The sequence below is a fragment of the Osmerus mordax genome, chromosome 27, assembly GCF_038355195.1.
Source record: "Osmerus mordax isolate fOsmMor3 chromosome 27, fOsmMor3.pri, whole genome shotgun sequence".
Classification (NCBI taxonomy): Eukaryota; Metazoa; Chordata; class Actinopteri; order Osmeriformes; family Osmeridae; genus Osmerus; species Osmerus mordax.
In genome coordinates, this window is record NC_090076.1 from 4,697,246 (window position 1) to 4,709,678 (window position 12,433).

The following is a 12,433-nucleotide window of genomic DNA, read 5'->3' on the forward strand; positions in this document are numbered from 1 at the left end:
TCCCGAGCCAACAAAAAGGAGGGGCAATAAGACAGAGTAATAATAGAAGATAGTCCACAATCTTCACTCAGCGATATTGGTGCTGGCGCTTTTATTTTTCACAGCACAGTGAGGAAAGGGGCTATTTCCAATCTCATCTGAACTGCTACTCACATAATTAGCCCCATATGGATCCTCTTTCTTGTATTTGACCTCTGGCTGCTTTTTCACCACCTGCCGGTGAAACTGGTGATGCTTTAGAACAAAACGGTAAAGGTAAAGGTTCTGGGCAATCACTTCTGTGCGAATTAAGTTAACGCCATGACAGTTTGTAATGGAAAACGGGGTTGCTGTGGAACTTTATAAAATGCTAACTGGAAGCTTTGTAAAGTATACTGGATGAACAGAAAAACAAGGTTTAGATGACAACATATGTAGAAAAAGGGGTAGATCCTTATGTTGTACTAATCATGTATAAATTGTGGGGATTTTTTTTTTTACTAGAGTCCAACGTCTTGGATTTGGTTTTAGGTTTGTCATCTGATCTGCTGAGGATTGAGTTGCACACAGTTTAGCTACATACACAGTCAAGCGCTCTGGTTCAGGCGGGAGACTCCGAGGGGAGATGTGTCAGTTGGCAATGTCACTGCCATATTACGCTCATCCAAGCCAGGGGAGGTTCTAGACCATGCCAACTGTGGGGCCAAGCTGGGATCCATTGTACTATCAGAGGCCACAAGTTGAGGGAGTCAGATGGCTGAGCGGTGAGGGAGTCGGGCTAGTAATCTGAAGGTTGCCAGTTCGATTCCCGGCCGTGTCAATTGACGTTGTGTCCTTGGGCAAGGCACTTCACCCTAGTTGCTTCGGGGGGAATGTCCCTGTACTTACTGTAAGTCGCTCTGGATAAGAGCGTCTGCTAAATGACTAAATGTAAATGTAAGTCCCCCCTCCCCAGATCTGCCCCTAATCCAATCATCCTTACCAACGTTAACAGGGCAGTGTATATAACACCAGAAACTCTGACGCTAAATTCTTTGTTCAGTCTCCAACCATCGGTTCTGTCTTTTCTAATCTGTCAGGGGAACCGTGGGTATCAAAAAACTCTGCCAGTAATGTCGTGATGGATTATCAGTTGGGTGTATCCTCGACTATAATGACGCCAGTGGCAGTCTGTAATAAAGGCTTGCTATGTTGACACGGAAGGTCAGGATTAGTGTTATTGTCCGGTATTGTGAAATACAGACACCAAAGGCTATCTTCTGTGTGGAAGAGTGACATCAGGTTCTTCCCAAGCAGCAATATAACACGCCTTTAGACTGAGATTAGGATCCTTTATTTGGCAGATACCTGTTGCAAAGCAGAACCACACAGCCAAGAGAAGTTTCTACACTAAAGCTGCTAAATGAGACCCAGTCCTCTGTCCTACTGCCAGACGAGCTGAGTGCCTTCTATGCTCGCTTTGAGAGGGACAGTGACCCCCCTGCAGTGGACCTACCTGAAGGCCAAGCCAGTGGTGTGCCTACACTAACTGTAGCTGAGGTGAAGCACTGCTTCAAAAAGATAAACCCTCGCAAGGCACCTGGCCCAGACGGCATATCAGGTAGGGCCCTCAGGGGCTGTGCTGACCAGCTAGTAGGGGTCTTCAGTGACATCTCTCATGATCAGAATCAGAATTTGGTTTATTCGCCATGTATGTTATACAAACACGGAATTTACTGTGGCAGGGAGGTGCAAAACACTAAACAGCGAGCGAGCGAGCGAGCGAGACAGAGAGAGAGACAGACAGAGAGAGACAGACAGACAGACAGACAGACAGACAGACAGAGAGAGAGAGAGAGAGAGAGAGAGAGAGAGAGAGAGAGAGAGAGAGAGAGAGAGAGACAATTAAGTGCAAGTGGATCCTCAACTTCCTGACGGGGAGGCCACAGGTGGTGCCAATCGGTGACCGCACCTCATCCACACTGATCACCAACACAGGCACCCCCCAGGGCTGTGTGCTCAGCCCTCTCCTGTTCTCCTTGTTCACGCACGACTGTGCTTGCAACGCACAGTTCCAACCTCCTTGTTAAGTTTGCTGACGACACAACCATTGTGGGCCTCATCTCTGGCAGTGATGAGTCAGCCTACAGAGAGGAGGTTGATACCCTGACATCATGGTGTCAGGACAATAACCTCTCTCTCAACGTCAGCAAGACCAAGGAGATGATTGTGGACTATAGGAGGTGGCTGGAGGAGGAGCATGCACCCCTACACATCAACGGATCCGAAGTGGAGAAGGTCAGCTGCTTCAGGTTCCTCGGGGTGAACATCAGCAATGACCTCACCTGGTCTGCTCACACGGACAAGGTGGTCAAAGCGGCCCAGAAACACCTCTTCTTCTTGATGAGACTAAAGAAGTTTGGCATGGACATTTCTCACTCGTCACTTTACATTGTTACATTGATACATTTCTCTCTAGTCACTTTACATATTCAATAGTCACTCAATATTGCACTATTGCACTAACTGTACCCCACTTGTCTTAGGTTAGTATAGGTCTTGTCTTAGGTTAGTATTGGTCTTGTCAGTGCCCAGTCTGATCTTGTTCTGTGCACCTGACAATAAAAACTTGAAACTTGAATGAAATTATGATACTACCTGAGACTCCTGACTGAAACAATAGTTCCTAATGTCTCTGAGAGAAAGAGCTTAAGTTGAGCTGATAAATTACCTGTGATAATTGGGTGTGCTCAAGCCTTCGGCGAGAGCACAACCTTTGTTCTCTCACATATATATTTATTATTGGGTGTGCTCAAGCCTTCGGCGAGAGCACAACCTTTGTTCTCTCACATATATATTATTATTTCTTTTTGCCCCCCTAAAACTCAGTCAATATTTGGCCTACATAGACAACGTAAGTGTCAAAAGTTTCGTTTTGGTAGCGATTGAGTTGCTTCTATTGGAATTTACGTTCTGTTGCATGGTTTAGGCTTAAGTTAAGTTTTTGTGGCGAAAAGTGAAGCTAACGGTGGCTAATTTGCTAGCCACAGTCACTGACGTTACTAACGTCACTGCGTCACTAACGTCACGAAAACACGCGTGACTACCTTTGGCAGAACATTTGTTTCGCATCTGTTAACTTGGGGGATAGCTAGGCTAACTATAGCTTTACTGCAAGGCAGCTGCAGGAACGCCACAAGCAAAGAGGCCAGGGTGATAACTATTTACTCATTTTACTTTGTGATGTGAAACACAATTATGAAATGTAATGTACAATATTAGCTGATATTATTAAGGAAGTACATCTACTTTCGGAAACAGTAGTCTACTATTTCACTGAAGCATTAGCATCATGACATTAGCCTCTGTTGCCCGGGCAACACATACTACAGTGGTCTATGATGCATCTGTTTTCAATCTTTAAAATAAACATTTCTCACAAATACATTTTCGTTGTAGGATTTATTCTGACATTAGTAAACGATTTGTTGGTGAAATTACCATTACCTGTGGTTTCAAACCAGTGTAGCTCACTGCAACGCTGTAGCTTACGCGAGACACACTACAAAAACATCTACACTACAGCTGTTTAGGAAGTCAAACGGCGACAGAACATGTTCGGCACTCCCCTTACTTACTATCTACTAACCTGAACTTCATTGCCACAGCCTAAACGTTGCCAATCTGTTCATGAAAATAATTAATTTCAGCCTAAACCGTACAACGGAACGTTAAATCCAATTCAACCAACGCAATCGCTACCAAGACGAACACAGCAGTAGTCTACTAGTACTGTACCGTAGTAGTACAATTTACCGGGGCAGCTTCTCCACACAGGGCTATATCGCATTTTGCGTTGTTACTGACAATGATCGCTACCAGTGAGCTTTTTATGAATGAGCGATTTTCCACTAAATAAATGTCAAGCTTATTTACGTTTTGGGGGGCATATTTTCAGTTAGCAGATGGGACTGTCTGAATCGCGATTCCATCTTCTACTGCCGGGTAACGTCGTAGAATAATCTTCAAAGGGGGTTCTTTATTAATGAATGAATGCAATGAGTAGGCTACATGCCTGAAAATATCACGAGAAGAGAAAAACTTAAAATGACGTTTAAGTCAGAGATTATGTCTATTTTTACACCGGTCTGCCAAATGTATTCGTTTTGATTCAACGATGAGGCTGCCTCTTGCAGGGGAAATGAGAAGACATCTATTTCATTCTACACTTCACTCGTATTTTCAGTTGTAAATGAGCAGCAAAAAAAAATGCCTTTAAATCTATTTAATCTTTATAAATAATAAGTATGCATTTTCATATAAAATATACATAAATCAGTTGTAAAAATTTCATTCAAAAACGGACCCCTGTGCAACCGACGCAAGCAAGCACACCCTACAATTTCCCCAGAAATTGTACCCTCTCTAGTTCTACTATTGGTATTCTGGGTTTACATTGGAGGCTTAGAACACCAACCTGATTATTACATTGAATTTACAGTACTTAGAACACATTCTGATGCTCCTGGGATCTTATATTTGTATTCAGATAAAGGTTAATTAGTCACATATATTTCAAATATAACATGCGCCTTTAAAAAAGTGATTGCTTCCAGCATTGTTGAAATAGCTGGAATCAATTGCATTCATATTTATAATGCAGAAAAAGCTCAATTATGCATATAGAATGCACGTAAAAAGCATGTGCTCTGGAGATACAGTATTGTACTATACTGCATTCTCTAACTACAACGTTTAGGCTCTCATTATCACCTATAGTCCAGTGTTTCTAAAGCCATAGAAGCTGCTGCTCTCTTTGAATAATAAATCGTTGTAGTAGTAGTAGGGACTTGCAGCAGGCAAGAGGAGGAAAAAGTACAAAATGAAAATATACAAAATAACTATTACAGTAACATAAAAACAGTACAGAGGGCTGTACAGGGGTAAAACACAGGTTTAGAACACGGGATAATACACATATGTACAAAACACTTTACTGTAAAAACAGATGTTTGGAATCTGACTGTCTCCCTTATTAATTTGAGAACATTACAAATTAGAATGATGTGCTTGTAAAATGATTGATTTAATTTATGGGTTATAAATGTTGCCTTTACGTAAAAGATGGTTCGCACTACTTTGCTACAAAGTTTGAATAAGCAGAAAGGGAAAGAGTGGGCGAGAGAGCGAGCAAGCGAGCGAGCCAGCGAGCGAGAGAGACAGAGAGAGAGAGAGAGACACACAGACAGACAGACAGAGAGAGAGAGAGAGAGAGAGAGAGAGAGAGAGAGAAAGAGAGAGAGAGAGAGAGAGAGAGAGAGACAGACAGACAGACAGACAGACAGACAGACAGACAGACAGACAGAGAGAGAGAGAGAGAGAGAGAGAGAGAGAGAGAGAGAGAGAGAGAGAGAGAGAGAGAGAGAGAGAGAGAGAGAGAGAGAGAGAGAGAGAGAGAGAGAGAGAGAATTAAGAGGATGACATTGAGATGAGATTCACATTGAAAGAAACTGCCCAGAACCTAGTCAGCTCCAGTGGTAGGGATGTCTGGCGGGGAAAGTGAAAGCTCACAGACCACTGACAAGAACTTGCGTTACTGTTCGACTGAAAAAGTTTAGATCACTTCGAAATGGAATCTCACGCGTTAAGACTTTATCTAGTATGATCATCTCACCACCCTGAACATTTACTGACAATTTACTCCACGCGTGGGTTTCGAGTAAAGATGAGCGCAGACTGCAAGAGCTACTACAATGCAGAGAAAGTGTTTGTGGATGGATTCACGTGCCCCAAATCGGACAGTGACGCCCGGTCAGTTTTCTGTTGCGGTTTTAACGATGTGAAATATTGCTGCGATGACCCCAACAGTTTTTTCCCTTATGAGTATGGATACATGTGGTGGCTGAGGTAAGATTTACAGCAGGTGCGGCGCTAATGATGATCTCGCGAATCATATGGAAGCTTCAAGTTTTCTAAAGAGTAGCCTACAATCATGTGCTTATAGCCTACCTGTTGCATCTCGGGGATAATATAGCCTGTAGCCAGCTAGCGTTCTCGGAAAACTTGGTTTTAAACGTTGGATGATCCAACATCAAATCAGCAGCATCAGGCTATTCAACCTAAACATGTCCAGTCTATTTTAGACAATTTTTGAGTTATTTTGAAGAATTTCTTTACTCAATTGAGTCATATTCACATAATAAAAGAGGAACCATCAGAATTCAATTGGATAAGCTTAAACTACCTGGATTTCCTGAGATATTCTCCAAGGAGAAGCTATAGCTTCCTTCTCCAACAGAATGAGTCTGTCAGCATAGTGATCTCTTCAAAATGCATAATGTAAATAGCCTAACAAAGAGGAAATGTAGCCTATGTTAAGTTTTAACATCGTTTTCAGAAAGTTATAAACAGCTAAATGGTTGTGCCATTTTATTGTAATTACATAGTCGTACTGACAGAGAGCATTGGTTTCATTGTTTTTGAGAGTGTGCTGATGAACTGACCTGTCTCATTTCACTGCAGTCTGGGAGCTCTCGTGGGTCTCTCCATAGCAGCTGCGGTTCTGCTAGCCTTCATCATCACCATCTGTGTGCTCTGCTATTTGTTCATTGCCACCAAACCCAGAGGTTTGGACAATGGGCTCCCTCTTCAATCTCCAGGTCAGTACAATGCAATATATTTATGATAGGTATGAACATAATACTGCCCTCTGGCATAATATGATTTATCCAGTTCTAGATTTAACAATATAAGTACGTTTATTTTTCTGTTGTGCACCTTAAAAAGTCAGTAGTTTCAGTCAGTAAATATGACAAAGTAATGTGAATAGGTGACCAAATAAGTCCCTCAAAGTTTGTGGTAGAACTTCATTCTATTAAACAGTTTCAGTGAAACATGCATTTGAAGACGAGGTAGAGAGATAAAATAGATTGACACACTCCACACTATGGACGAGAACAAAATTGGCCCATTATTGTTGAATAGTAGTGGTTCAGATTTTGTTGATATTGCTGCTGTAGAGTTCTTGCCTTGTTGTCATTCTCCACCGTCTACTATGCCAGTCAACCCTTTGTTCATGTGATTTAAATCTGACTATGTTACAGTCAGGGAGCAAAGATTGGTTGATCCAGTTTTTTTTTCTAGAGAAAAATGTTTCTTGTGATCTTTATCCTTTCATGTTTTGGGCCGGAAAATCACCAAGGAATCCTGTTTGCAAAGAAGAATAGGTTCTCATTTCCATAACAATGTCAATTATCCTTTGTGTAAAACTGGTCAGACAATCCCCTGTGCAATTACAGTAACTTGTGTGACAGTACATGGAAACAATTCTTTTCACCACACTTCATTGGTTTCATTCAATGGTTGAGAAGAGGCAAATGTCAAAAGAGGGCTTTGTGTTCCAGGTAATGAGCCAAGCCCACAGCAGGGACCGAGCCAATGTGTTGCCCCCACTGGTCCACAAGGGCTTCGGAAGCATTTCCTGAGTGGCAAGTTAGACTGTGACAATCAACCTCCTGACCCAGATCGCCTCTTTCAGAGGTGCTTCATGGCTACTGTCACGACAATCAACGTGGAAGGTCCTTCATAGACTGGCAGAGGCACCTCAAACCAGTATCACAGTTATTTATGCACTGTAGAAACATTCTCTTTCCTTCTATTTAACTCTTTTCCGCTTTGGTTGGAATTGGCTTTTTTTTTTCTTCCTTTTACAGTTCGGTCACTATAAATGATCTACTCCTTTATTTATTGAATTTTAAACCTGCATTAAGCAGAGGAAATGGAAAGAGAGGGGGATGGAAGCTGATCATCAACTGAAAGTGTAAACATCTTGAAGAAATAAGCTTATATTATATGTATATATCAATATTTAGTTTTCAAGAAGCAGAATTGGTGATTAATTGGTGTTCAGACGGCTAAGGAATGACATCACTATCAAACTGTAACAGCATATCCCATTCTGTTTCTTTACAAGCTTTTTGAAACCATTTAGTACACTCAACCACAACTTTTAAAATGTTATAATATCACAAATCTTTTGGTAAAAGATTTGCTACTGTCAATTCATCACTGTAATTATGACACTTAACATTGACATTTGGCGACTTCTCTGTACAAAAAACACCACCATAATTTTAAATTTTAGATAATGTCAAGGCAAGAAAGCTGCAGAAGCAAATGCATTACAGTAACACACACATCTACTACAACAGTGTCAGAGGAGTGTGTTAGGATTATTGGTCTTTTATATAGACCGCTTTGTCAGGCATGAAGCTAATGCATCTGCAGTTTCTAGGTAATACAGGCGATATTGCAGCATACATCTCATAGTGTACTGTCACATACAGCCGAAGCTTTACCTGGTTACCATCCAGTTGCTGCAACTCATACCTCTTATCTGTCTCCCTCTTTTTTGACATTAAGCAAATACTATAAAAACATAATAATAATAATTACTTTTTATAAATAAATAAATATATACACGTGTGTGTATATATTATTTATGTGTGTATACAAGAGGAGAAATGAAAATGCTCTGTTTTCAGTAGCGTAGTTTAATCATGATGGAGCCAGGTGCAAGAAAAGGTAGGGGGTCCACCATCCATTAGCTTTTTACCTTAAAAAGGGTATACTTGGTAACGCCGAATGTTCATATTAGTAAGTATAGCAACCCTTTTATGTTGATACATTTTACAGTAGGTACAGTAGCCAATTGTTGCTTAGAAAAAAAGTAAACTAACTTGACCCAGAATGCCTTTCATTACCTTAACATCGAACAATTGAATACAATTATTTATTTAACAAATTCTTTTGATTTATTGTCTTAAAACAAACTTAAATATCATGCTTATGGAAATAACAAAATGTTGGTGAAACCATCAGTGGGATCATTTGCTATGAACACTTCTATAAATTAAGATTGATCCACAACTACTATTTGAATAAGCAAATTACTTACTTTGGGGATGTGGCATGATTATTACCAAATGTAATGCACTCACTGATGAAGGAATACTTGTACCTGATAAAATATCCATGCAGAGACCCTTGGTATCCATATAGACTGAGCCTCTGAAGTTTCTCTGAAAGGTTTGTGGAATTTGTAAACTATGATAACTTCATTATGCTGATATGACGACGTAAATAAAAAGCTGTTTACATAAAGAAATGTATTTTTTTCTTTGGGTACTGTAGGGGGTTAAATAATGGCCAAACAACCAAAACGAATTCCCCTATGGTTTAAAGGAAGATGGGAAACTGAACAGTGTATTAGCATGAAACAAATTATGCCAATATCAATGGAATTACAGTTATTTGACTCTATGGGTTAAATCAGAGCAAGAATGGTCAAAGTAAGGTTAAATGAAATATACATTTAATAACATTGCAAATGAATGAAATCAATTACAAGGCAAACATGTTACAAAATGAAAGTTAACTCTTATCTATGCTACCATGATTATTGTAAATCAGAGAGACAGCAAGAGGTGAGCAAGGAGAATGAGTACAACGACAAGCCAGAGCTGATGAGAAGGTCTCAGGAGAATCCACAGAACAATGCTTCACAATTCCCTTTATACCCAAGAACAACCAATCAGGCCACTTCTAGACCCTTCCTTATCAACATATGACTAGCAATGGTACAGTAAGTTACTGTCACGGTCACAGCCGTGCCCCCCTGTTGTTTTTGGTTTTGCCCTGTCCTAGTGTTTCCCTGTCATTGTCTTCACCTGTGTCTCGTTCTCGTCATTGTGTCCACCTGTGTCGTTTGGTTTTACAATGCCTCGCATCTCTCCTGGGTTTGGGTTCTACCCCACTTCTCACCGTGACAGAATGACAAAACCTAAAAAGGACCCAGCAGAGAGTTCCCCGAACCCTATCATAGGGACCCGCCTTGCCTTCGGTGGACCCCGAAGCCTGCAGCGGAAGGCCTACCCCAAGACCGGGCTTCTACCCCAGCTCCAGCGCCAGCCCAAACCCTGACTCCAGCGCCAGCCCGAACCCCGACTCCAGCCTCGGTCCTGCCCTGGGCCTCTGCCTCGGTCTTGCCCTGGGCCCCTGCCTCGGTCATGCCCTGTGCCCCAGCCTCGTTTCTGCCCTGTGCCCCAGCCTCGTTCCTTCCCTGTGCCCCTGCCTCCTCCGCCCGAGGACTCCTGGCTGCCGCCTTTGCCCGCGCCCACGCTCCCATGCGCCCCCATGCCCGCGCTCCCAGGCGCCCCTTCGTCCGCGCCCCCTTCGTCCGCGCCCCCTCGTCCACGCTCCCAGGCGCCCCCTCGTCCGCGCTCCCAGGCGCCTCCTCGTCCGCGCTCCCAGGCGCCTCCTCATCCGCGCTCCCAGGCGCCCCCTCGTCCGCGCTCCCAGACGCCCCCTCGTCCGCGCTCCCAGACGCCTCCTCGTCCGCGCTCCCAGGCGCCTCCTCGTCCGCGCTCCCAGGCGCCCCCTCGTCCGCGCTCCCAGGCGCCCCCTCGTCCACGCTCCCAGGCGCCCCCTCGTCCGCGCTCCCAGACGCCCCCTCGTCCGCGCTCCAAGGCGCCTCCTCGTCCGCGCTCCCAGGCGCCCCCTCGTCCGCGCTCCCAGACGCCCCCTCGTCCGCGCTCCCAGACGCCTCCTCGTCCGCGCTCCCAGGCGCCTCCTCGTCCGCGCTCCCAGGCGCCCCCTCGTCCGCGCTCCCAGACGCCTCCTCGTCCACGCTCCCAGACGCCCCCTCGTCCGCGCTCCCAGACGCCTCCTCGTCCGCGCTCCCAGACGCCTCCTCGTCCGCGCTCCCAGGCGCCCCCTCGTCCACGCTCCCAGGCGCCCCCTCGTCCACGCTCCCAGGCGCCCCTGTGCCCCCAGGCCGTCCCCCGGACCTGCCCCGACCCTCTGCCCTGCCTCCGGGCCGCCCCCCGGACCTGCCCCGACCCTCTGCCCTGCCTCCGGGCCGCCCCCCGGACCTGCCCCGACCCTCTGCCCTGCCTCCGGGCCGCCCCCCGGACCTGCCCCGACCCTCTGCCCTGCCTCCGGGCCGCCCCCCGGACCTGCCCCGACCCTCTGCCCTGCCTCCGGGCCGCCCCCCGGACCTGCCCCGACCCTCTGCCCTGCCTCCGGGCCGCACCCCAGACCTGCCCCGACACTCTTCCCTGCCTCCGGGTCGTCCCCCGGACCTGCTCCGACCCCCTGCCCTGCCTTGTGGGATGTCGGGTGACGTCCCTTGACAGGGGGGTACTGTCACGGTCACAGCCGTGCCCCCCTGTTGTCTTTGGTTTTGCCCTGTCCTGGTGTTTCCCTGTCATTGTCTTCACCTGTGTCTCGTTCTCGTTAGCGGCATTGTGTCGTTTGGTTCTGTGTATTTAGGTTTGTTTTGTGTCCAGTCTTTGTCTTGTCATTACTACCTGTGCCGTGTGAGTACCCTGTCTGTTCCCCGTTTTGAGATTAAAACCCTTTGTTTCTACAATGCCTCGCATCTCTCCTGCGTTTGGGTCCTACCCCACCTCTCACTGTGACAGTTACACAATGAGGTGTGAGAGCCATCAAGTAAAGTAGAGACCCTGTCCAGCAACTCCAAATTTTTGCATATGAGAGGTGGGGGCAGGATGACACCCGGCCTTACAGTACAGGGAGAGTCATCATTCTGTTCATGAGCAAAACACGATTATTTTACAATAGAGGTATTTTCAGCAGAAAACATTGGTGTACTTTGCACAATCATGAAATACATTTTAAGTCACATTATTCACATACTATGAATTATGAATGAGCTTAATTACTTTTTGTAGTAAATATATGACACAAAAGCAGATAGATCCTTGTGGGAAGGAGATCAGGACAGGTTGAGAAGTGTTGAGCTAAAGCATTTCTTTCATTTAACCTTTATTTAACCAGGCAGAATCATTAAGAACAAAATTCTTATTTACAAAGGTGGCCTGGCAAAAAGCAGAAGCTTTTTGAGGGAGAGGGGAAGGAGGTTAAGGATGAAAAATCAGGTTAAAAAGCACAACGGCACACAATCATAAAGACAAACCATGGGGATGAATAGGACAACAAATACTGAGGGGAAGGGTTACAAGGTGAGAGAGCATTTGCAGAAATCGGTGAGGATGAGTGAAATGGTTTCTTTGAAGGCAGGGATAGGGATGAATGTGTCCAGTTTGAGATGTTTTTGCAGAGCATTCCAGTCAGAGGCGGCAGCGGGCTGAAATGATGCCAGACCAGACCACACAGATTATATCCAGTGATCTTTAATAAACACTTTACATCCAGGTACTTGTAATAAGCATTAGTTATTAGGCAATAATGTCTTAGTAAGTTAGTAATTAACACACACCTTATTAGCAACTACTAATTGTATCATTTAATGACAACCCTTACCCTTACTGAATTTATTAACATTATATGTTATTTCATTATTTGTTATTAACACTTAGCAATCTTAATAACACATATTAACAGCATCTTAAAAGGGTTACATGACCTATTAAATGCATTGTTGGTAAATTTA

The 12,433-nt window shown here is 44.5% G+C and overlaps 1 protein-coding gene across 1 annotated transcript; it reads left to right on the plus strand.

The window, feature by feature from the left end:
• The first annotated feature begins 5,683 nt into the window (after positions 1–5,683).
• LOC136937060 (protein shisa-like-2A) lies at positions 5,684–7,546 on the plus strand. The gene is made up of 3 exons (XM_067230803.1): positions 5,684–5,865; positions 6,481–6,617; positions 7,362–7,546. Exons 1-3 carry the CDS (start codon positions 5,684–5,686, stop codon positions 7,544–7,546), a joined length of 504 nt encoding a protein of 167 aa, XP_067086904.1.
• Positions 7,547–12,433: the final 4,887 nt, after the last annotated feature.